The sequence below is a fragment of the Chenopodium album genome, chromosome 8, assembly GCF_948465745.1.
Source record: "Chenopodium album chromosome 8, dcCheAlbu1.1, whole genome shotgun sequence".
Lineage (NCBI taxonomy): Eukaryota > Viridiplantae > Streptophyta > Magnoliopsida > Caryophyllales > Amaranthaceae > Chenopodium > Chenopodium album.
The window spans coordinates 1,908,579-1,935,433 of NC_137841.1; the positions used below are offsets into that span (position 1 = coordinate 1,908,579).

Sequence of the window (26,855 nt, forward strand, 5' to 3'; positions counted from 1 at the left end):
AAATATTCATTTCAACTCAGTAAATGTGAACAGGTTCTAACATTAGTGTAAACCGGGTTACCATACAAAATGTGATTTGGGATGCGCGGAAGTATTTTAGAACAAACTCCCAAAATCTTTTTTTTTTTTTTTTTTTTTTTTTTTTTTTTTTTTTTTGGAAGAGAAACCCCCAAAATCAATAAGAGACCCTAGTTTTTAAAATCTCAAAACTTCATACCATATACTATCTCCATTTCTATTAATTACTGTATTTAGGGTCTGTTCACATTAAAGGAACTGAACTGATTGGAGCTGAACTGAACTGATTGGAGCAGAGCTGAGCTGAATTGAGCTGGAATGAATATATTATGAGAGAAAGAAATTAGGAACTGAACTGAACTGATTGTAGCTTAATTGAGCTGAACTGAACTGAACTGAAATTAAGTAAATGTGAACAGACCCTTAGCGATACTAAATTTATGATTGATTTTGTTGATTTCAGGATAAACGATGAAACGAATGTTGATTGGGCAAACCTACCTAAAGAATTGCTGGTAGAAATCATTGAAAATTACTTGGTATCAGTAGACGACTATGTGGCAGTGTCTGGTGTGTGTCGCAGTTGGCGTAAAGCCGCTGGAATTGGTTGTGACATTAAGAGATTGAAACACAATTGGGGTCATCGTCAAATTCCATGGCTTCTTCTAACAGAAACCGACGAAGAAATCTTAAACTTAGATGGCCAAAGAAGAAGCAAAAGTGTGTTGAATTTATTAAGGAATCGGAAGAAATACAACGTCAATTTTCCTGATGGAATGAGTTGTTGGGGTTTAAGTCATGGTTGGATATTAACTCATGAAGATGCTACGCGTAACATGTACTTGTTCAACCCTCTTACCAACACACGACTCAATCTCCCTTCATTGCCTAAACCGAGATACTTTGGCAACTATATCGTAAATAGAGCAGCCTTATTCAAGGATGGTGTTGATGATGATAATGCGGTTGCTTCTAATTTACTAGTGCTTATAATTTATGGTAATCCCATTTCATGTGCTGTCGCCTTTGCCAAGCCAGGGGACACTCAATGGACCAAATTTTTCAATAGAAGAGGCCTTATAATAGATGCTTTATATCGCATTGTTGATGGAAATGCCACACTTTTATTTTTGAATAAAGATGGTAACCTTGCACATTGTCACTTCAGCCTTGCTGGTCAACAATCTCAACCTCCTCCTAAGACGTATGACTCTAAGCTCGAGCTCCTACACGAACAATTTTGGCTTCAATATTCTGATCAATATAACTACAATCCATATCTTGTTAATTCTGGTGAAGATCTTCTAATGGTTTTGAGGATGCTTGAGTTGGATCAACCCAAATACGACCAAGACAATATTGTTGGTAGTTATAGAACGGTGTATTTTAGGGTCTACAAGTTTCTCTTTGATGCCAACCGATGGGAGGAGCTAGAAGATTTGCAAGATGTTGCGCTTTTTGTAGGTAACAATGAAACTATGTCAGTTTGTGCAACTCATACAGGTTGTGAACCCAATTGCATATATTTTAGCGATGATTACAGAGGATATTATGATTACAGAGGATTTTATTTAGGGACCGAAGATAGAAATGAAGGATATGATATGGGTGTCTTTCGAATTAGAGATAAAACTATTCAACCTTTCGATGTCCAAATTAATGGTCCTTTACGCTCTTCCTATTGCTCTCCGTTATGGTTTAGTCCTGCACTTTAAACAACTTCATGTAAATAGAAATTTTCTACTCGTATATATCTTTATAAGTTTTTTTAATATTACTAATTTAACTTATTTAACTAGATTAAAATTTGTTCGATGATAAATTTTGAAAAGGAACATATTAGACCATGCTTTCTGGTTTGTCATAATTGGAAAATAAATATAAATTTATCATAATTTTAAGGGAAAATACAAGTTAATTTGCCAGATAAACGAATTTTTGTTAATCTGATGGCATTTTTGTAAATATATTGAAAAAACAGGGTCAGTTATTAAGTACTTTTGGTGAGCTGTCCAATTACTATTTGCTTTTTGCTTTTACGATTTGGTGAGGAAATTACACATGTACCTCTCAATTAGCACACAAAAAGACGCATATACCCCTCCACTGGTACTTGAAAAGACAAACTATTTAGGAACCGAAGATAGAATTGAAGGATATGATATGGGTGTCTTTCGAATCAGAGATAAAACTATTCAACCTTTCGATGTCCAAATTAATGGTCCTTTACGCTCTTCCTATTGTTCTCCGTTATGGTTTAGTCCTGCACTTTAAACTAGTTCATATAAATAGAAATTTTCTATATATATTTATAATTTTATTTTTATTTTTTTTATTTTTATTTTTTTTTGAAATCTGGTAATTGATATATCTTTATAGATTAGTAATACTCTTGTGAAATCTAGATTGTATATATCTTGTATGCTATTAACTAAAGTTATGCTACTACGTATTAGGTACTTAATTAGGTGATGCGAATGCAATACTTCATGAACAAACATAGCATTTCTGAGCTGTACTTGTGACTAAAAATTCTGAAATGGACTTTGTTCTTTAATATTACTAATTTAACTAGATTAAAATTTGTTCGATGATAAATTTTGAAAAGGAACATATTAAATCATGCTTTCTGGTTTGTCATAAGACTCATTATAGGAAACTAAATATAAATTTATCATAATTTTAATAAGTTTGACCAATTTTATATTCATAATATATATGACATGTATCATGAGGTTTTAAAAAACAAAAAACCCAAAAATAAAAAACTACAATGATATCAAACAAACCCTTAGCTTCTAGAAATTAATAATATATTTTATTGAGAAGGTATCATCGTGAAGGAAAATTAATGCTATTTTATAACGCAAAAATAAAATAAAATTTTAATGTAAGGGCACGTGGAATAGCTTTAGTTCCTTTTTTTTTTTTTTAATCTTTTAAGGTGAAAATTATAATTCTCTATTTATTTTTCACCGAGGCAAATCGAGGCATTTCTTAACAGGCAGCATGACATTTACGATTTTTTTTTTTATTTTTTTTTTTTTGCCAATTTTGTGCTCAATTGGACTCATAAGGGCCGAAATGACCTAGAATCTTAAGTGAAATTTTTTTTTTATATTAAAAAAGAATGACGAGCGACACACAAAACGAGATATTTTACAATATTTTTTTCAATTTGAAGCTCAATTTAGACCCTGGTGACTAAAATGACTGTCAAAGTCAAAACCTTAATTGGATAAATTTTGACACACAGATTGAGACAATGGGTGTTAATTAAAAAAGAGGTATTTAATCTTTCCTAAATCAGTAAACTTAAACTGGTGTGATTGCTAGTTACTAACAGTGTCAGTCATTACTATGTTGGATTGGGTGGAGTTGTTCGTGACAGTGTTGGGGATGCCTTGGTCTCTACTTGTCACAAGGTGAATGGATGCGGCTGAAGCTATGGTTGCAAGACATAGCATTGGGGTTGCTCTTGAAGCTGGTCTCAACATGCTCGCTCTTGAATCTGATAATTTGAAACTGATTCAGCACCTAAAGAGCATAAAACAATACAACTCCTGCTTTGGTCAAATTGTAAACGACATCCTTCACCTTGTTAAGGCTTGTTGCTTTCTCTCATATTGGTAGAAAAGGAAATAGTGTTGTTCATACCAAGTACTACCTCTACTTCGCATTACTCGCAACAAACTGATATAAACGCTTGCATAACTCGCAACAAACTGATATAAATGTTGCACTTGTTGTTGATAGATCTTGCTATTGATTAGTAAAATGTGAGCATTCCCGTCAAAAAATAAAGAGAAAATTGTGAAAAAGGACCTTATAAGAGGTCGACTTTTTAAAAAAGGACCTTTTAATGAAAACTTGTGAAAAAAGATCCTTTAAGTTGCATTTTGTTTATATGGGGTACTTGGGTGAGCTTGCGACCATACATGGTGGTCAATGCCGGACCTCAAACGTTGACTATCACGTGTTAGTCACCTGCCTTTTAAAAAAAAAAAAAAAAAAAAAACAAAACAAAACAAAATTTCCCTCCTTTTCCGACCTAACCAATGAAAGAGTTAGATCGGGAAAGGAGGAAAATTTGGGGATTTTTTTGTTTTTTTTTTTTAAAAAATAAAAAATCACGTGCCTATCACATGATAGTCAACGCCGGAGCTCCAACATTGACCACCACGGAAGGTCACCCAAATACCCCATACAAACAAAATGCAACTTAAAAGGTCCATTTTCACAAGTTTTCACTTAAAAGATCCTTTTTCAAAAAGTCGACCACTTAAAAGGTCATTTTTCACAATTAAAAAATAATTAAATGACTTTTGACACCTTTGTCCGCCCCCAATTAAATTTAAAGGTTATGAGACCCGAGAACTAGTAGTTGAAACTCATTATTATATTGTCGATTTCAATTTCTAAGAAATTGGAATGGAAAAATATAGACAACCACAATTCAACAGTATTAATAATCTCTTCTAATTTTGACTTAACATGAGCTTTAAATATAAATTAGTTTTTGGCCCCGGGCAATACCCCGGACCATTATATTTATATTATAAATGAGGTTTTATAATAAAAATTATGTGATAAAATACAAATATAGATTAAATTAGTTACATTTGTTGTAAATATAAAAGTGGTCTAGTACAAACCGTATAAAAGTATTTAAATAAGCTCACAAACAATGGAACAATATCGGTGCGTTGTGATGCAAATTATCACTGACTTGAAAACGAAATTCCGACGCAATCAAGATGCTCAATTGTATTCGTCGGCATGAACCCTAAGGTTAACAAACCACTTCCAGCTTTGAGTCAAGTAACTTATGCCCAATAGTTAGGGCTTGTTCTCTTACGTTGAAATTCAGTTCAGTTCAGTTCAGTTCAGCTCATTTTAGTTCAGTTCAGTTCAGCTCAGTTTAGTTTAGTTCAGTTCAGTTCAGTTCAGTTCAGCTCCGCTCCTAATTTCCTTCTCTTGTAAAATATTCATTTCAGTTCAGTTCAGTTCAGCTCAGTTCGGTTCAGTTCGGTTCAGTTCAGTTCAGTTCAGTTCAGCCGAGTTCAGTCAATGAGAACAGGCCCTAAATGTGTTTAGACTATTGTGCTTGAAGTATTTTTCAAGTGTGAAAACTAGGGGGAAAAAAGGGGGGGGGGGGGGGGAGGCTTATTCTATTTGTAGAAAAACATGAAAGAACATAGAAGAAGAATCCCAAGCATCAAGTGGGGTGAATAATCACCTTAAACATCCTTTTAAATGGGTGGTTATGAGAGTTACTTATCAAGAGAACAATGGAGGTGGTTAATCACCTTAAACATCCTCTTCAATTGAAGGTTATAAGAATTACTCAAGAAATGACATGGCGCCATATCATCAGCCTAGTCATGATGACACGTGGCGGGATCATCAGCATGTAATTTCAATAATGAAAATTTAAATATTGAATACAATAATATTACATTTACCGATGTTTTACTCAATTAAATTTCTAAATAATAGATTAATAACCCCTAGTCTAGAATATTGTCATATTGCAAATTTCAATATCGGATAGAGAAAATAATATGTAATCATGATCATATTCGCTGGCACCAATTATTGTGCTTATTATATAATATGATATCTTAATCATTCTTGGTAATAATCATCACCAAATCACTGATTCACCCCACCACAAACAATTATCATCTCCCCAAGTACCATCCACCAACCACTCGTCTCCTCAAATACCATTCACCATCGAAAAACTCCTCTCCCCCCCCCCCCCCAACCCCTATCATGGTTTGGGTCTAAGTATTTTGACACTTGGATTCATGTGAAGCATTCTCATCTACTGACGACAAAATTGCTAATCGGGTGCAAAAAGAGATTGTAAGCATGTAGCATCACAAGCAAGAGGCAAATTTGATGGGTGCGTGCCCTTGTATATTGACAACAAGAGCAGGGTTTAGGGTCCAACAAGGCTTGTGAGTTGTGACGAACTATCAAATTGAGGCAAAAATAAACAGATCCAACATCAAAATTTATCTATTTTCTATTTTACGATGCGTACATGTGGCAGCACGATATTTATAAGGAACTACGTACAACAACACAAAAAAGTATTAAAGCAAAGAAGCAGCAATGAGTACAGGGCAAGTGGTTAATAATATTCAACCCCTCCTCCCCATCAATCCATGTACACTACAACGTACCGTAATTATAAAATGGTAAAATGGTCAAAGTTCTGGTAAGTTTTCATTCCTTTTTCTTAATTTTTTCTTTTTTTTTCTTTTTTTTTTCTTTTTTTTTTTGCGCAATATTATATTCAAAATTTATACAACATTGAGTAGTTATTACTTGCTTTGTGAATATGTTTATTCATGAGTTTTGTGCTTGTATGGCTTAGCTTAACAACAACAACTAGGTCTTAGTCCCAAAATGATTTGGGATCGGCTAACAAAAACTGTTTGAAAAGTAGCATAGCAAGATGGAAATTGTTTGAAAAAGAGCTTAGTAAGGTAGATCATTGGATAAAAGTATTTGGGAAAAAAAATATATTTAAATAAAATTTAAGAAAATTTCACAAGGTATGAAAGGGGTAAAAAGGAGAGGAAAAGCATGTAACGGAAATAAGTAGATTTGCAAAAACATGAGTTGAGTATTACCAAATAAAATTAAATATATACTTAGTAGAAAGCCATCATTATACTTTTCTCAATTCCCAAAACACTAAAATCACTAAAAATCACCATCTTCCAATCTTTCATAGGTCTTTCCCTACTCCTCGCAATCCCAACATTTTGCCTCTCTTCATATTTTATAACCGATGCCTCACTTGGTCTCCTTTTCATATAGCCAAAATACCTTAGGCGATCCTCCCTCACCTTTTATTCCTAAATGATACCCATAATTTCTTCCTACTAATCACATTCTTTAACCGATCCTTTCTTGTATGGCCATCACATATCCATCGCAAGTCGCAACATATGCATCTAAATCACATTCATCATATGCATGCAATAGTGCTTCACAACCTAATATTTTTTACCTTCTAGTGATGCAGGCCTAAAATGTCTGATGTCGTTCAATAGAATTTACCCTTCAATCTATGAGGCATGTCAGGATCACATAAAAACTCGGTCACACTCTTCCACTTCAACCAATCTTCTTTGATCCTATATTCATGTACGCTTCATCTCCATTTAATTCTCCATAACTTTTAAGATAATAAATCCGGTATAGTCCTTCCATTTTAGGTGATCAGCCAAGTCTCCTTGTTTCTCACGCCACTAAACTACATTCTAAATAGTCTTACTTCTGCTCACCTTCACAACCACGAGATTCCAAAGTCCATTTCCTTATTTCCATCCTATTTTTCATGCCTTCGTCCATCTCATCAATCGATACAATATCATCAGCGGTATATCATCTTGAATTGATCTCGTCTATTCCTTCATGACTGTAGCAAAAAGATAAAAGAGCTAAATGTAGAAAAAGATGAGCTCCAATTGTAATAGGGATTTCTTAAGTTTTCTAGCAATGGTCCATACACTTGCGCTAGCTTTCTCATACATGTACTTAATCATGTCAATGTATTTCCGCAAATTGTCTCTGTGTTAAACATTAACTAGTGAGAGATTGTTATATACTCCCGGGTGTATCGTACACCCAACTAACCCTAGGTTAGTTTTTCTCTTTAATTGATGAATAAATGAAAAACAATCATCAAAATGAAAACAAAATACATATAGATATATTGTACACCCGGGTGTATATAACAAATTCTATTAACTAGTACTCATATAACAACAGTGGTCCGCACACTTAATGAACTCCTTTTGTAATAGGGAACTATTAAGTCTTCCCAATGTCTTTATTTATTAAAACTAAAGTACTCTACAATACAACACTGGATTTTTTTTTCCCTTATCGTTCCACCACTAGAATGTACGGTGCTGATGCAATCACAAGATTCAAAAATTATTAGGCAAGTTTAATGAGATGATGATTATTAACAATGTTTTGTTTTAGGGATATTTTTAAGGGAGTGCACAGTATTTTAACATCAGAATTTAAAGGGCTATTAGTAAAAACACAAAATACACGAGTTCGTGTTGTCGTGTTGTTTATGCACGATTTATTATCTAACAAAGAAAAATAAAATCCAAACAATAATGAGTTTCTCACCGAGAGTCCCTTACTCACTGGTCATACATCTTTATAGCATTTAAACTATTACTACAAAAATCTCGCACTAGTAAAAGAACAATAAGTATTCTCTACCTTCAAAAACTCAGATGTAAAATTCTTTTCAATACCAAATCCTAAACCCAACCTGGAAACCTCTACCTCCTGTAAGAGCAACAAATATCTGCATAACATCGTTCTGAACATTAAGTCAAATTCGACTCAACCAAAACTCAAAATTATTGCCAAAGAGGACCTATGCAAAATAATGAAACATCAAAGATCAAAATAAATACTTAAACTCTGCACAAAATGGAAAGATTTATGAGAAGTCGAAACACCAAAACACAACCCTAAGGCAACACCAAAATCGAAATTGCCAAATTCATGAAGAACAAAAAATCAACCAACCCAGAATGCTGTAATCAACCACTGAATTATGCTGTAATTAACAACTGCATTATCAAAAACAATTCATTGCATCATCACAAAGACACAAATTACATTTACTACGAGCAATTTCATCACGAAAGATCTAAGGTTGAAAATCTACCCCCCCCCCCCCTTCCCAAAAAAAAAGCAACATTAAGTAAAGTCATAGCCAGCTTAGAAAATATTCCAGCTACCTCACAAAGTCAAATCAGACCTTCAAGATAGTAACAGTTCACCAGTTCAGTGCTCCGAAAATGGACTGCGGCCTATTCACATCATGTCAGTATCAACAGGTGCACATTGAGAAAGGAGTGGAATTGGAAGGTAAAACTTAAGAGATGAGTGTTCTATATTATAGCACAGAAGAAAGCGAACACACAAACACACAGGAAAAAAAAAAAAAAAAAAAAAAAGGTAACTAACCCAAACACAATATGATTGAAACACAGTATAAAGATATGAATTGAAATTACATATGCTACTGAAGCCTGTAACAATTATGTATTATCCCATACATGAAAAGTGAAGGCTTGTCCTGCAACAGGTGAATCATTTTTCTTTTAATCCCACAAAAAACCCCTTCACACCCCATCCCCTGATTCTCTCCGCAAATGCCAAAACACATAGCAGTCTGCCAAAATTAAACAGCAGTCCAACAAACTGAAAAAAAAAATTTGCTCGAACAGTATCAGCTTCCACAAAATTATTATTTCAAAAATATATGTGGGGAAGCAATATAGGAAGAGAGAAGAGGTTAGACAGGAAAAATAGAGAAAAGGAAAGTTCAAGAACTATGCAAAAGATTACCTGAACACCTCACATGCTCAGTGAAAGACTAGCATGAAGTAAACTAATTTTTTCTGCCAAGAAAAATTAGCACCAATGCAACCCAAAAAAAAAAATGAAAACAGAATGCGAGCAGCAATGATAATGCTTCAAGAGAGTTAAATTCACACGGGAAGGGCAAAAATGAAAACTAAAATAAGGCATCACTAAATGCTGCAAAATGAAGAATTTGGAAAGAGAAGCAATGGATAATTGGACTCTCATATATTTTTCAACTTTCAAAGCATTTTACTTACAATTCTCTACCCTCTGGATATAATTTTCCTATATAAGCTCTGGATAATAAGACACTAAAATCCAATCAGATGTTCTAACAACATCTCAAGGAGTGTATTCTATTATTTAGCACGCTCCTTTAATGCTAACCTAAAGGCTATGGAAAGAAACTGTGAAATGAGAAGAAAAAAAAAAAAATCTGTACAAAGGCAACAAAAATTTCAAGCACCCATTTACCTGCACAAACAGGACAAGGGTTTCAGACTTTTCAGTTAAATGAGAAAACCAGCAGGTCAGTAAACTAACAGCAAACCCCCCACTGTTATTGTCTCAATATAAAATCTAGTGAGCTGAAAAGTCTGGCGTCAATCAGCAAAGTAGCATAAACCCCTCTTAGTCAACCTCATAGCAAGTTAGAGGACTTCTGTATCTACAAATTCCAGTCAACCCGAGAATAAACCACATCATCTCAGCAAACCTTCGGTTCCATTCCTGAAACATTTGAGAGTATAAATCTTATGTGAGAGAGCTCTTTAAATCAGAAAAAACTTCACCCACTCTTCTGAGCATCACTATTTTGCTCCCCGTATGAAGCTTTAACAGCCTCAGCAGTCATAATAGCAGCCACTGCCTTGTGCATTGCCAGATCTGCTCTACAAAGCATTCTCTGAGCATTCTCCCTTTTCATCTTAGCTATAGTAACGGCATGTCGAGCAGCACTTGCTGCATCACGCAGTCTAAACTCATCAAGCTCTGAAGGATCCAGATGCTCGAAGTTGTGCCTTTGGAACCCATCTGTCTGGTAAAGCATTTGGCTGGGCCATTCAGAAGAACCCCATAAATTTACTGGACCTCTCTTGCCTGGAGTTCTCTGGCTGTAGGATGATGGCTGCTGATCATTGGTGGATGGTATAAAGCATAGCTTTTTGGACTTGTTTCTATAGAGTTTCGGGTAATGATTCCTCTCATACCCATCACTACTCAAAGAAAAGTATCCCCCAGCCCCAGAATCCCTAGGCGAGAACATTCTTGATGATCCCTGAAGAACAGGAGAAGAGTCAGATGTCCCTTGATTATAGGCATTGTAGCCAAATCTTTCATCCCCAAAAGTGAAACCATTTAATCTTCGGCCAACTGAAATATTCACAAAAAAAAAGGATAAGTTTCAGAGACGAAATGGCAAGGTCTAGCTAGACCACAAGAATTGAAAAAATTAATTTATAAAAAAAACAATTAAACAAACCGATTAAATGGTACCTAGAGAGTGAAAAGCATCTGTATCTCCCGAAATACCATTGCTCAGTGCACCAACTGGAAGTCTCTTTTGTGACCTCTGTTTTGACCCTCTATTTGGCAATTCCAATCCTCGTGGTTTCAAACAGAAAGCAAACATGGGAGGCTTCTCAATGGTCAAGGGTTTCTCCTGGCACCCACTGGAAAGGGCCAGGTTACTCTTTGCCATCATTTGTTCCCATTCTTTTACTTGCTGCTGATACTTTTCCCAGAGTGGAGGCTGCATGATACACATACAGCTCTATCAAGTTCAAAGCAAGGAGAAGAATAGACAAAACAACCAGTATACTAGCCTCTATCATACAGAAAAAAAATAAAATAATAAAAGACCAAATTAATTAGACATGGAGCATATAGTAGACGACCAAGATTGTGGTTTCAGATTTCTTCTTTCCATTTTGCCTCCCTAATTCTTTATAATCAACTAAGTTCTCAACATGCACCTTGTACCGCTGCTAAAGAGACTTCCCAATTGTTTTATCGTCGATTACAAATATTTCTACCGGTAAAAAACTAGAATCTTCATCATGATGGGCAATTAGCAAAGCCGTACCGGGTACATTCATTGATTCATGTCTACAGCTCTAAAATCTGGTATAGGAGTATACCAGTCAGTTCACATACAAAAATATAATGGACCGAACAGATTTTCCAGAACAGAATACAGTAATTCAGGGGTCAATCAACAAAAACTATAATGACAAGTACATCTTAAACAAAGAAAGGTTGCATGACAGAAGATCAATTTCCATTAGTCACCCTAGAACAACCAATTGCTTCTTTGCAGGAAAAATAATTAGCTGACACACATAAGCAAGATTGTCTGTGAAAACTAACACGACACTGTCATATATTATACGAGTAATTACCAAGAACTCAGAGATGCAAAATACTCTAAGACACAACATTTCAAAGAGGAAAAAAAAAAAAAGAAAAAAAAAAAAAAGAAGAAAAATCTTACGAAATCATGCTACTTTCAGAGAGACAGGTTTAAAAAAAAATCATACAAAATCATTTTAAGAACAATAAAGGGCAAGCAATTTAAAAAACGGCCAAGTGAAGGATACCTGTAGATGCCGGACCAAAGGCAACCCCTTACTCTGTCGTTTCTCCTTCCAGTACGAATAAATGATTTTAATTGCTTCGAATGGCCCAACCTCAGCTGTAAATTCCTCCAGCTCATCCAAACTGAAGTCATCGCGCTGTTTGGAATACGCAAATTTCTCAAGCACATCAAGAGTCTTCTCAAACATCTCATCAGATATATTCCCACAGCCCCCTTCATTACAATCTAAGTGGCTGTGTTTCATAATCCACCGCTCATCATCACTGTCCATGTCATACAAAACACGAGATGAATTCATAGCTATTTCAATATCTGTTTCCAACTGCCTATAGTATTTGAGAGAAGGCCGGACAAACGGTACGTCAGGCACATTATCGTCATTTTCTTCAACCATACGAACTCCAGGAATGGGAATATTTTTCACAGATGCGGCACGAAAGTTCCTATTGTAGCATTCTTCATGCATCTCCTTAAAAAGTGTCCACTGAGAACGGTCTGGAAATTCCAGGATCCAATCCTTTCCTCCCTTCCACATCATAGCATGTGTGTAGCGATTTGTTGTTCCAGGTTGCACAAACTGGTGTGCTTTGTAAGAATATTTGGTATCCCCTGAAATTTTTACACCAAGCCTCCACTCATTATGATCAAACAGCTCAAGAACAATTCTTGCCCCACATTCTCTCCACCCTCGGTCCCCAACAGTCACCAAAAGATTTGCCTCACAAGAACACAATTCCATATTTTTTTGAGAAGTCCCAAAAGCTTCGGATGTCTTCTTCTCACTAGCTCTTCTAATGCGTTTATGAGAAAAGCCTTTTGACTGATGAAATTTATTCTTAGAGTTAAAATCCTGTCCTCCAAATGGCAGAGAATATGAAACCTGAGTCCGTGGCTTCTTAGGTCCATTGCCAAAGCCACTACGGAGAAAGTCTTGTTTCCCGTCAATCCAACCAGGAGAATGACTTGCAGAAGCCGAAGAACAAGCATGACCAATTCTACTCTTATCCCACATACTTTGAGAGGCAGTGAGATTTGGACTACATATCCCACCATTGGTATCTAAAGCTGAACCAGTAAAATTTTGAACGTTTTGCACAACAGCATCAGTATTCCTTTCAACAGGAACAAATGATTGAATGTCAATGGTCAAGCCATTGGCATCTAATGGCTTTGCTGATGAAAGCCTTTGTTCACTCTCAATTAGCTGAGCTTTCCCATTTTCTGCCTGAAGCATGCTATGAGTTTCATTGTATACAAAATCTTGAGAGCTTTGAGGCTTCAAAGGCATTCCTTCAGCAAGATCTGCAGAGAGATTATTGATCCCATGATCAACATTTAAACAAGAACCAGACTCAGATCTACCAAGTGGCAAGACCAAAGAATCATCACCTAATGAAAGTGAAGATAACACAGAATTATCACCAACTGGACATGTGTTGACACCGACCGATCCACCCTCATCATCTGGATGATCCATCAAATAAACAGGATCTTGCACCCTTAAGCTGGAGGAAGGAATGCTGCGCTCCATTAATAGTCTCAAATGTAGACTAAGAAAGAACGAAGGTGCAGCAGAAAAAGAGAGAGCAAATGGAGGAAGTCTTCCATTCTTTTCGTCACTATCAAAAGCTAGTCGGCTCAACTTGACACAAGCAGACTGCCTAGAAGAAAAGCTTGTTCCACGCTGCCTAGATCTTTTGTTTAGGTTCTGATTAGATAAAACATACCAATATTAGGACAGGCACCAGAAAGTTAAGCAACATAGGCTAGTTTATCAGAATAGCATGACTTTCAGTTCTTCATCTTAGACAATGACAGTAAAAATGGGGGTAGAAATAACTGTCATATATTACAAGATAGGCATAATCAAACAGCTTGGGGAATTGTATAAAGAAAGTATATTACGACAGAAGAAGGACCAACATAATCAGTAGATATACAGAAACAAGCACCTGATAATTCTTCACTATCAATTCAATTCATAAATATATACTATTGATATAAAATGGTGAAGGATTATTTGAAACATAGAGACACCAGTCAATTCAATTCTTATCCTGTGATATATCACATAGAGACTTAGAAGAGGAAACAAGAAACATTTAATCAGACTAAACTATTTGTCAATATGCAAACTCTAGGTAAGAAGCACCACAATTCCTATACACATTGGATATTTGTACGTAAAGTCTTGCATGAACTTTTATCAATCGATCTAAAGAAGGATACACATAAGCAGTGGAGTTGCATAATCTTGCAAACAATCAAAAATTGAAGAAAGAAATATAAACCCCTGTGATCATATGGTAAATCTAATCTAACAATTTTGAATAAAAGTGGAAAGTAACTAAAACTCACTTGATAAAAATCCGATCCCCTTGCTTAGTATGTGTGTGCGTGTGTGTGTAATAAAAATGAAAATATGTTGAGACTGTAATAACAACATTACAAAAGTACCATCTTTAGCATAGATGCTTCTCCAATCTTAACTCAGTCCTATCTCCCACTCTCTCATCCTCAAAACCATTTACGGTGTATATGGATTGCAACACCTACTTTCAAATCGCCATGTAAACTTTCCAAAATTCAAATTTACACCTCATGTCTCCAATTCCTTATATGACTTCCCATATATGAATATATATACTTCAAGGAAAAAAAATGATGCTGCTTCAATGTTATTTGTTTCTCTCGCCAAGTATGGAAAAGTGGAATTTCACAGTTTTGTACTACAACTCTACAAGTCTACAAATAGATGAGCAGATTCCCATTATTAACAAATGAAGAAAAGATTAAAAATAGAAGGGTTGGAATGAGAGAATAGCATGGCAGCCAGTGTTAACACAAAGGTTCAAGAAGAGAAGAACAGTTATGATTTTTGGAGACACTTGGTCCTTTACTAAAGTAAAACCTATTCCTAAGATCTACCAATAACCTCCCAAATAAGTTTCCTCTGTCCAATTCCCTACCCCCCTTGCATAATCCCACTTCCAAAAAACAGACATGACATTTATAGCTCATTTGGTTTAATGGAAAAGAAAATTTATCATTAAAATGAGACAATGGGGATTATCTCGCATTACCCTATATGATAACATAAGATTTTTCAACACGATTTTACGCGCAAATTAATTACCAGAAATAAAATTCATGTCTGCTTACTAAACATGTCGTTAAGATTTAATTCCGATTACATTTCAGCCAATCACACCTACTTAATCCCTCAAAACAAATATACTATTAACAGTTAACAACCAATGAACACAATGGAACCACTAAAGCATTCCAAACACAATTACATTCTTTCTGTGGGAGATTGGAAATTGCAGTGATTCTTGTTATTCTCGATCAGTACGAGACTCATCACTGCATCAGCATACATTTCACCTAAATAAGAACTGAACCAACAATAAAAGCTATGAAGAAAAATCTGATGACATTAAGGTTGAAAGATAAAGTATTAGGAGTCAAAAGGTCTTTAAATGGTTGCAATCGCTCAAATTTCAGTACTGAGCAAATAAAGCCTGCAAATTGGCAGAAAAGGCTGATGATAGCTAAACCCTTCGATTAAATCATTCTGTTTCATATTTCAACTTCAAATTCTATCCCAACCCCACAAAAAAAAATTAAAAACAAATAATAATAGCAATAAGCCAATAATACAACCCCATATACCCCAATTTCTCATCTTTGAGTTGAAAAATGGATACATGTTCTTAATAAGACTCTACGGAATCTGTTCAAACGTTGTTCGGATTTTATATAGAAAAAAAGTAAAAATAAATAAAACTCACATCCAGTGCCACATTGGCAAAAATGCACTGAAACTATAATTCAAAACTGAATGAATTGTTATTAGTAAAGTGCTTGTACGTGGTGTGCAACTAATTTGGTCAAACAAGGAAAGATGATATTAATAACAAGTTTAAACCGTAAAATTTCGCATGGCCACAACAGAACATAGAGTACAGAAGTTGGTATGGACAGAGCATATTAAAGCAGGATAAAAGATCAAAAGCGTCATTACCATCACTGAAGAGAGCTTCTGGGAAACATTGGTCAATTTCCGATTATTAGAACCATTCCGGAGCATTTTGATATTATCATAAGTGCATTCAGACGGTGGCAGTTCCTTGGTAAGCATACAGTGCTTCTTCAGCTTTCTGTCAATATACAACCACTTGGAATTTGCCATCGCACTGAAGTTGTAAAATGTGAATGCTAGCTGCTTTCCAAGATCCTGCAAGCCAGAGAATCTGAACCTTATTGAGGTTGCAGGAAGCTGCTGATCATCATGCATTTCTTTCTGATCAGAATGACAAAACACACCCAAGACCAAGAAAACAAAGGAGACTGCCTGGTTCATGCAACCTTCAAACAAGAGAAACCGCAGACCAGCAGCATTATCAACAACAAGTATCTCCAAGTTGACCATAGGCCAGGTAGAGATCAAAGTGCCATGTTGAAGCATGAACAAGTACCTCTGCCATTCAACTACACTGCTGATCAAAACTGGCAAAGGAAAGCTCAAATCAAACTTAAACACCTTTAAACTCGTGATGGGAATAATCAGCTTCAGAATCCCAGAACAATCAGTGTCCCAAATGAGCTCGTCATTGCTCAATCTATAGGCATGGTGATAACATTCGCCAACTGAAAGTGACATTTCAGCACCAAAGTCTATAGAATCAACAAAATCAGATGCGTTTCCAAATACTCGAGGCTTCTCGGATGGTGGCTGTTCTTTTTTGTGGAACCGCCTCCTGACATAAACTATTGGAGCTCTATCATTATCAGAAAGGAAATTGTCTGCAATTGGCCTCCTCTCCATTAAAGAATCAACTGAATTATTTGGCAATCCAGAACTACAAGTATAGTCATCAGCATCACGCCCAAAAACAACCATGTCCAGGCTTCCCTGCGGCTCAATTTTCACTTCAGAAATGGAAGATGATTGAGATTTTGCAGATTCAAGCGGACTTCGCTTTTTCCTCTTCGTTCCAGTGGGTGGTGGTTTTTGATGACCAAATCGAGCCAACCATGAAATAATAGGCTCAGACTCCGTTGCATCAGCAGTATCACCAGGCTCCCCCTTTCCTGATTGTGCTGTCGACCTTTTGCTCTCACCCTTTCCAGGCACCTCACTTGGTAATAGAAAGAGCTTGAACCTCTCATGCTGAAGGTCAATCCATTCTTCATCACGATCATCATATTTAACGTGATGCAGATTTCTCTCTGGGTCATAACCAGTGACATGACCAATATACCACCTTTGGTCCAATGGCCAGAACACCTTGATCCTTCGGTTAATTACCCAATAAGAATCCAAATCCCTATAAAAAACTACATAAAAACGACGCCGTTTTCTAGAAACCCCTTTGCCTTTCTGCTGCTCCCTCGGTTGCAGAACTCTAGCCTCAGCATCACTAGCTTCGTTATCTGACTCGTCACTAGAGTTAGCATGTGCAGTAGTCAGATCTCTACTGGAAGAGGTCAATGCTGACAACCCATTTGCAGATGGCAAATTAGAGCTCTTGCCTCCCGAAGAAAATCCTGTGCAGCTTGGATCAAAACGAGATGAAAGCATCCTTGCTGCATTTGCCTCAAGATTTTCCTCATCATCCAAAGAATCATCACAAATCTTACTCGACTCATCGAGGGAAGGCTTGTCTTCCACCGTCAACCCAGGACTTCTGGTTATAGAATCAATATTTTTCTTACGGCTTCTTCTAGCTTTCTTGGTAACGGTATCGCTATTGCCTAGAGACGAATGAGAATCATCTCTCTTCAAATGCCGAAGCAAGTCAGGACTACTAGACCTATTTTCTTTATGATCGTGAGGATTCTTTTTCCTTTTCACCTTCGCGATCACACAGCCATTAGAAGTACCCTCGGATTCACCATTCTGTGCCACATTGCCATTCGCAATTCCATTTTGTGATAAAATACCACCTGCATTGCCACTCAGCTTGCCTTCCCCTTCTGTTGAACTTGCTTTGCTGCTTGATGTTCCCTCTTGCTTTGACACACGACCAACCTCAACCTTCTTTCTCCGGACCAAATCTCGAGGCCGCTTGGGAATAGTGACATTACTGTTCAAGTTAAGAGAAATGCCACCATAACCAGCACCGCCACCATCCACTCCTGATTCCTCCCGTGACACCTGATTTCCCAAGTCAGCAGAATTCAACCCACTCTTACAAACTTCCCTAACACTCTTCTTCTCCTTCTTCTCATTCGACAGACTACTCAGTAAAACCTCCTTTTTACTCCTCTTCCTAGCCTCATTTTGATCACTAGAATCGAGTTTTCGCTTCACACCATTACCACTACCACCACTCCCATTCCGGGAACCCCGCTTTTTAACAGCAGAAACCCAGGGCTTCTGATTATATACCCTTTGCAGATCCAATGACATAGATTTCTCAGCATTTTCAGTACCATTAACCTTTTCTGCTCTATCTTCCATTAACATGCAATTATTCTACTAATTATAACCCAAAATCCCCAACCTACATGCCCACCATTCATGTCCGTACCAAAAAATCAGATCTGAAACCACAAATTTTCACCAAAATATAAATAAATCAAAATGCAACCCCATAATCATCATCATCAGCATTAAACAAAAACACAAACTCTCAACATTTCAACAACTCAAAAAAACAAAAAAATCATATCAACAAGATCTACCCCCAAAACAAACCTAATTTCACGAAAAAACAATCAAAAACAACCGCATGCGAAAAAAATTAAACCAAAAATTCACAACAACGTACCTTAAAATTCATTTCATCCTCCAAGAATCAACAAAGATCATCGTTATGGTAGGTTAGGGTTTAAATCTGAGAATTTTCCGGCGTTAGCCCCAAATTAATTTAACGAAATTCGCAAGTAATTAGGGATTTTTCCAGATAGGACGTAGAGCTAGGGTTTCGTTTTTCCGTCACATTAAGAGAGAGAAAGAGGAGAGAGAAAGTAAAGGGGTTTTTGATTTGAATAATAAAAATTAAAATTGCGAAAAAATGGTTTTTAAAAAAAATAATTGCGCTTTTTTTGGTAAGAATTATAATTGATGATTATCCTAACCGTGTGATTTGATATCAAATCATATCAGACGGTTGAAAATGGATTACAATGGACGGCTACGATTTGATACAGAAGTGGGGACACGGTTTTTAGAGTAGTTAGCTGAAAAATATTTGACATTTTTAGGAAAAATAAATAATTTTTGTTTCTAAAAAATATTTATTCATCTTTTTTTTTATTTTTGAATTTCCTTAATTGTCCTTTTAAAGTAGTGGAAATTACAGGTTTTGCCACTCGGTGAGCTTTTGAAAGAAGAAAAAAAGCGCCCTGTAAATAATTGAGTGACACGTGGATTTTTGGAATAATTTAATTACACTTTCGATTGTATTGTGATGACGTGGATTAGCTTGAGAGTGAGTGTAATTAATCCACGTGTAATTTATTTGTTGATTTCTAATTATTTGCCAACTGTCATTTTCTGGTTTTCTATATCCATGTTGACAAAGCAAATCATCACCATTTGATTTGATTAAATCCATAATCTTAAGCTTTATTAGGCATATGATCAAGTAAGAAAAAAAATTTACCCAACTACAATAGGTGGGAACTGGGAAGCAATCTCAGAAAAAAAAATATATATATTAAAAAAAAAAAAAGCAAAAAAAATATTTAAAGAATACGGAGTAAAACGATAGTTAATGTTAAAAAGTTTTTTTTATCAGATAGACTGTGTGAAAGTATTTGATTAAATAATGGTTGAAATAAAGGGAGGTGTGTGTATAAGGAAGAAGGAAATTCATCATTTAGTTAGAATTTTTAAAACAGGGGAAAAAATTAATTTTAGATCGTGAAGTTTTTGATACAGTTATCTTTGAAAATAGTTATAATATGTCTTTATTTATCATTAAATGCTACTCGTATAACAATAGTTAAATATAAATATGAAATATATTTTTATCTATAAGACGGTTTGAAAGTATTTGATTAAATTGTGGTTCAACTAACGAAAGTGTATGGAGCTTTGCGTAAATTTTTTTACATATAAGGGAGTGAAAATGAAATAGTGTTCATCAATTAGTTAGAATTTCCATAACGATAAGTAAACAGAATTCATCGTGAAGGGTTTAGTACAATTACCTTGTAAAAAATACGAGTACCACTATAGTTATAATATGTCTTTATTGTGTTCATATAATTTGACGAAATCAAGTCGTCTATATGCCACATAGATCCATTTAGTTCGCCACATCACTTATATGGATGAGAAGATTCAAACACTTGACTTCTTAGTAGAAATGTTATTGTTTAATCATATATGCTAACTGTCAATTATGCTTAAAACTTGCACAATAAATAATATTATACTACAAAGTATTGAAGACATATATTGCATACAAACTATTAGATGCTTTTAAAAATTAGCAGTTGCACAACTATAAAACTAATAACTCGTTGCAACGCCCGGGCTACTAACTAGTTAAAACATTAAATTAAGATAGTTATTAAAGGTTTTGTAGGCTAGGGTTTAAAAAAAACAAATTTATTTTTTTTTGAATGGTTTTGGAGGGATTGCATAATATTTAAGGATTGGGTCGGGGATTTGAGACATTATAAAGAAATGATATTTTTAAATAGGAAATTTTGCAAAAAAAACCACCTTTTAAATCTTGTTTTTTGCAAATAACCACCTTTTAAATAAAAATGTTGCAAAAGACCACCAATTTTAAAAATTTTGTTGCAAATTACCACTTTTAGCCAAATTTATCACTTGTTTTACATTGAATTGGTGGTATGTTGCAACAAAATTTTTAAAATTGGTGGTTTTTTGCAACATTTTTTTTAAAAGGTGGTTAAATGCAAAAAACATGATTTAAAAGGTGGTTTTTTGCAAAATTTCCTTTTTATTATTATATATATAGATAAGTTAACCGACTATGTTCTCGAATAAAAAACGCTATTTTACTAAAACTAGGGTAGCTAACACACACAATGCTACACATAGCTAGTCATGTCCGGAAATCTATATGGATTTATGTTATAACTTTAGTTGTTGATCGATAACATTAGGTAAAATATGTAAACAAAAAACTTAGGGGTATAAATAGCTATACACTACTTTTAAAATTTCAATAGTAGGGTCAACTAACATTTATAAGGGGTTAAGGGCAAATAAGCTGATAAATATTTTAAAAGGTATAATTGTCCATTCACTGTGTATAAGAGTTATCTCAAACTTTTTAAAGGCTATATATAGACTAGAGAAGAAAAGGGGGAAAAACAAACAAGCCAAAAAGCTACGGGTTCGTTTGGCATTGTTGTGGTTTTCTGTTTTTTTGTTTCCAAAACTCAAAAGTATATTATAAATGCCACATCTTGAATTTAAAATTATTTAGACTTATTAAAATAATGACAATATTGAAAACTGACAACAAAAGAAGTGGAAACATTTTTTCCTTGTTTCTTATTTTTGGTTTTTAGTTTTTAGTTTTCGAAAAAATAGGAACTGAAAACCAAAAACAATGTTAAACACACTCTACGTTACTAATAAAAAAATAAAAAGGTTAAAAAAAAGGTAGCACACATGTAAATGAGGGTATATAAATAGACATTGTTAAGGATTTTTTTTTTTTTTTTTTTTTTTTTTTTTTTTTTTTTTTTTATTCAAAGGAGGAAAGAAATTCCAAGGGAAGAGCAAAACAAAAAGAACAAAAAACACCAAACAAACTAAAAATCTACCTACGGAGGGACAAGACGTGGTAAAGCCACGCCTTTACAATCCTCCTCTAAAATACAACTTAAATCGAAAGGAACATTATTAATAAATTCTAACTGAGAGTCTTGAACAACTCCGCGGTTGGCCAACCGATCCGCCTCTCGATTGCCTTCTCGATACACATGCGCAACCTTCACATTCCATCTTTCATCATTCAATAGCTTTCGACAGTAAACAATATCATGGATATTTTCACCTTTGGGTATCTTTTGCATTTTTAGAGCTTGAACGCAAGCAAGATTGTCAAGCTGAAACTCCAAATTCTCAATTTGCAGATTTTGTGCCATTTCCAGGCCTCGAGTAAGAGCCATAATTTCTGCCCTATAAGCTGTGCAGTAGCCAAAGTTTGAGTGGAAGGCCGAGGTCAGAGGATAATAGGTAAAGTATCTAATGAATTGGTGGTTGAATTCATGGAAAGTGTATGGAGTACTAAGCATTTTTTAAATGTGATGAACTAGGTAAAATAAAAATGAAAATGTACGTGATCATCACTTAATTAGTTAGAAATGGCAAATGTATTCTGAACGTGCATGGTAAGTTATGTACTGCAGATCTTATACAATTTAGAGACGTTATTCTTACAAAATATACTGTCAAAGAACCAATGATACTTACTTGGGAAAAGACAAATACAACATGATAATGAAAATTTATTTAAACCTTTCAAGGTGGTTGGATGTTGAATAAAATGCATTAAAGTATTTTATAAACTAAATTAATGGTTATATACAAATAGTAATACGGTGAAAATGAAATAATAATGATCATCAATTAGTTAGAACGGAAGAGACCTAGAGTTTTCAAAATATCATGTGAAAAATCCTCATTATTTAAGATTGTATAAGGTTTGGTAAACAATTATCATGCAAAATATTACTTTAATAATAATTGTAATTTGTCCTTAACTCCAACGCTAATATGTTATCAAACAATCAATTATACTTTGATAAGGTGAAGGATATATTCATATACTCCGTATATAATATGACAACAAATACATAAATATACTTTTACGGGTCCTAGCCACGTAACTTAAGGTAAGAATCTCAATTATCTACTAATTTTATAAATGTACATGTAGTTAAGCAAAACAAGAAAAAAATAAATAAATTAAAAGCATCTCTTTCTCACTTTACATCAATGTTTTTACTGTTTAGGAAAAGAAAAAAAAACACACACACACTAAAATGCGTGATTTATCTACCTAATCTACATTTTAGATCATGTATGCTATGTTATTTGAGACAAACACAGTGTTTAATAATACTTTATACAAGAAAATTTAGTGTTTTAACGATATATATTTTCATTTATCAATTAGAACACGTGATTTTTTTTTTCCTTCATGCATGTTGACAAGACATTTTTTTTTTTTTTTGGTATCGATAACCTCTACAATCCAGTTGAGCAAAACATTAACAAATAGAATAGCATTAACATTCAATTTAAAATTTTTTTTTTATTTTTATTTTTGGAAATAAGGATTGCTATATAAGAATCAACATGCCACAATATTTGTAGTACAATTTATGATTATAAATTGACACTTTTTCTCACAAGTTTTATTATTTCGCATACTAACAATATAAAAAATATATGCTAATTAAATTCCTCAAAAAAAAATATATGTGCTAATTAAAAAAAACTATAAAATTAATTCATCTACCTTACAAAGATTTTAAATATAATTAAAGTAGACAATTAAGATATAAATTAATACAGGTAATAGCATTATTTATGACAAATATATTTCGTAGAATTTAAGTTGACTCAAATACGTTGGAAAACACAAAAGGCTACAACATAAGGTTAGTGACATCTACACACACCATTACAATAAAATTTAAAATACATGCATCAATGCACTCACCCTAACGACATGATTCGAAGTGAAACTTCAAGCTATATACTAGTTTAGTTTCAATTCACTTGCAACTTTGTAATAAGTTATTTAGGTCATCCATGGATGTATAGTTTATGACTTGCTATATGAAACGTACGTAGTATGGTATGGTTAATACAAGCATAGATGACTTAATGATTTTAAGAATATGAATTATCATCAATTTAAAGGGTATGATATTTTCTCTAATATCAACAAGATACATTCTCTTTGTCAAAAAAAAAAAAAAAAAAAAAAAAAAAAACATTCTCTAATGACAATGCATAAAACTTTTAGCCTTAGCTAAAAAGTTAGGGGGGGGGAGTAAATTGGAATATACAAATAATAATTAAAAAAATCACATATTTACTTCCTAAAAAAACCATATGCTTATGTATTACAATGATCATTTGATGCTCTTTATATCATAATTTTTTTTATTCACGCAATTATCTAAAAATGCACTCCCATAATTAAAAATTAGGGGGGGAGGGGGGGAAGTTTCATATATGGAGTAGTTTTAATATATGTGCATGATAAACAATTATTGGATATTTGTTTGAAACCAAATACATGTTATTCTCTTTGATATCGAGTAGAAATTGTTTACATTAACTTCATTTGTTCATCTTTTAGTTTTGTTGACACATATCTCAACGGATTAACATCTTAATTTTATTTAGGAAATTTTACAAAAAACCATCTTTTATAAGCAGTTTTTTGCAAGAAACCACCTTATAAATTTTTTTTTTTGCAAAGACACACCTTAATCAAATTTTTTTTTGCAAAACCATACCTTTATGCCGGAAAATAGAGTCAAACCCTATTTTCCGGCGTTGACTACGCCATTTGCACCCACGAAACTGAGAGTGGAGGGAGGAAGGGTGGCTACGGCTATAGAGGAGGGTTTAGGGTGGTCAACGTCGTTAAAGGGGTGTGCTTAGGGTGGTCAACGCCGTTAAAGGGGGTGTGTTTATGGTGGTCAACGCCATGAAAGGGTGGTTTTGTGGGTGGGGCTTAGGAGCTGAGGGAGGTGGTTTCGTGGGTGGGGCTGAGGAGAGAGGTGGTTTCGTGGGTAGATTGGGGTAGTCAACGCCGGAAAATGAGGTTTCCGACATTAAGGTATTGATTTGCAAAAAAAAAATTGATTAAGGTGTGTCATTGCAAAAAAAAATTTATAAGGTGGTTTCTTGCTAAAAATTGCTTAGAGCAACTATAATGGTTGGCTAATTCATATAATAGCTTGTTATGCCAAATCATCTTTTTAAGCTACAACAATTCTAGCTATTTGTTACTCCAATGGTTAAGCTAGTTATAAATTAATTTATTTTTAAATTTAAAATATTTTTTATCTAATAAATATCTACCAAGCTAATTAGCTCTACAAAGCTAATTTGCTTGCCAAAGCTAATTAGCAAGATGTGCAACAATGGTATAGCTATTAGTTTAAGAGTTTTAATATTTGCAAGCTAGTCCCTTTTTTCAACCATACACAATAATTTATTGTGGACCACTTATAATAAAGATACTATGGTCACTTTAATAATTAAAAAAAAAAAAAAAGGTCACTATGTTAAAATAATGGTCATTATGTTAAAATAAAAATGATTGTTTTTATAAAGGTCATAAGCGATAAAAAATTTTAAATGAAAATTTTAAAATACGGGTCAATATGAATAATATAGGTCAGTAGGTTAAAATTAGGATCATAACATCATACTTCAGGTTTTGCAACAATACTAAAAATAACACATATTTTATTAAAGGTTACTATGTTAAAATTAAGGTTACTATATTTAATATTAGGGTCACTATGTTCAATACAAAACCAGTTACGCACATGTGTAACTTCGGGTCCACAATAATATTATTGTGAACCAGGTTCATATAAGTTTTTCTGATAGTACACTACTATAGTGGGGATAAATTTGATGATATTTGTAAATCCCAAATAGTACAAAGAAACTAGGTTAGAACCCATGCGATGCACGGTTTATATAAAACCTATTTTTAATTTGCACATTTTAATAATAAATCGCTATTACACATGAATATAAATAAGAATTACGCACATTTTGAATTTAAAATCTTTTATTTTCATCAAAACTATGATATCGTATTTTCTCCCATGCTATCCATGACATTTTCCTCTCCTCCCTCTTTTGACCCCAGAAAAAACTTCTACACATTCTCTCCATAGTATCTGTGATGCTCCTCGGGATCAAAAAACACTGCATAGCATAAGTGGGGATCGCTTGAGCCACCGCTTTAATTAAAACTTCTCTCCCTGCTTGAGATAACATTTGCCCTGTTTTAGTAATAGTTAATAGATAGATAGATATGGTCTTCATCTATATATATTTAAACTAAGTAAATGAGATTTATATTGTAAATTTTTTAAAAAATTAATTAAATCACCCGTATATAGTAAACATCTTGGTTAAATTTGATAAAAACATGAGTTACAATAATGAATTAGTGTACTTGTTCCGCCCAAAACCCTATATAGCAACACGATACTTGTTAATTTTTTTATATATATATATATATATATATATATATATATATATATATATATATATATATATATATATATATATATATATATATATATATATATATATAGCAACACGATACTTGTTAATTTAATAATTTTAAAAATGAAGTTGAACCAAACCAATTTTAGCTAAATTCAAAATTAATAACTCCAAAAGAAAAAGGCCTTAAATTATGTAAAATATATTATAACCCTTTTTTAGTTTGTAATTCTAATTTATAATCAATTAAATTGGTTTAATTTCTTGATCTTCTACTTTTATATATATATATATATGTGTGTGTGTGTGTGTGTATATACATATATATACATATATATAAAATTAGGTTTTAAAAAAAAACTCGCGTGGTAAATGACATTTAATCACATTCTATTTTATGAGAGATTTCCCTAAAATCGAAAAGTTCGAATCTTCCTAAATCTACTCTTCAATTTTTTAAGTGGTTGAGAAAAAAATTGACATATCTCATTTTTACTAATAAAACACACAAAACTAACATGCACGATAAACAAGCTAAGTGAGAAAATAAACTTAAATCAAATCAGCAATTGAAGAACAAACTTAATTAATACA

General features: G+C 33.9%; 2 protein-coding genes across 3 annotated transcripts; one reads left to right on the forward strand and one right to left on the reverse strand.

The window, feature by feature from the left end:
• The first annotated feature begins 458 nt into the window (after positions 1-458).
• Positions 459-1,733, forward strand: LOC145642569 (F-box/kelch-repeat protein At1g57790-like). The gene has a single exon (XM_081693769.1). The coding sequence runs from the start codon at positions 459-461 to the stop codon at positions 1,731-1,733; it is 1,275 nt and encodes a 424-aa protein (XP_081549895.1).
• Positions 1,734-9,633: 7,900 nt separating this feature from the next.
• On the reverse strand, positions 9,634-19,024 carry LOC145641539 (uncharacterized). Of its 2 annotated transcripts, XM_081692373.1 has the most exons (6): positions 18,820-19,024; positions 16,068-18,592; positions 13,430-13,748; positions 12,042-13,342; positions 10,939-11,194; positions 9,634-10,815 (listed from the first exon to the last, which is right to left on the reverse strand). In XM_081692373.1, exons 2-6 carry the CDS (start codon positions 18,513-18,515, stop codon positions 10,232-10,234), a joined length of 4,908 nt encoding a protein of 1,635 aa, XP_081548499.1. In that variant the 5' UTR covers positions 18,516-18,592; positions 18,820-19,024; the 3' UTR covers positions 9,634-10,231. The 2 variants fall into 2 exon arrangements, with proteins under 2 accessions (XP_081548499.1, XP_081548498.1); XM_081692372.1 differs by having other exon boundaries at positions 12,042-13,748.
• Positions 19,025-26,855: the final 7,831 nt, after the last annotated feature.

Excerpts from the sequence above, each read along its gene's own strand:
- LOC145642569 (XM_081693769.1), top strand. The coding sequence starts at position 459 with ATGATTGATTTTGTTGATTTCAGGATAAACGATGAAACGAATGTTGAT.
- LOC145641539 (XM_081692372.1), bottom strand. The coding sequence starts at position 18,515 with ATGTTAATGGAAGATAGAGCAGAAAAGGTTAATGGTACTGAAAATGCT. Across the intron at positions 13,749-16,067 it reads AGAAGCTCTCTTCAGTGATG|AACCTAAACAAAAGATCTAG; the intron begins GTAATGACGCTT and ends TTATCTAATCAG. Across the intron at positions 11,195-12,041 it reads CTTTGGTCCGGCATCTACAG|CCTCCACTCTGGGAAAAGTA; the intron begins GTATCCTTCACT and ends TGTATCATGCAG.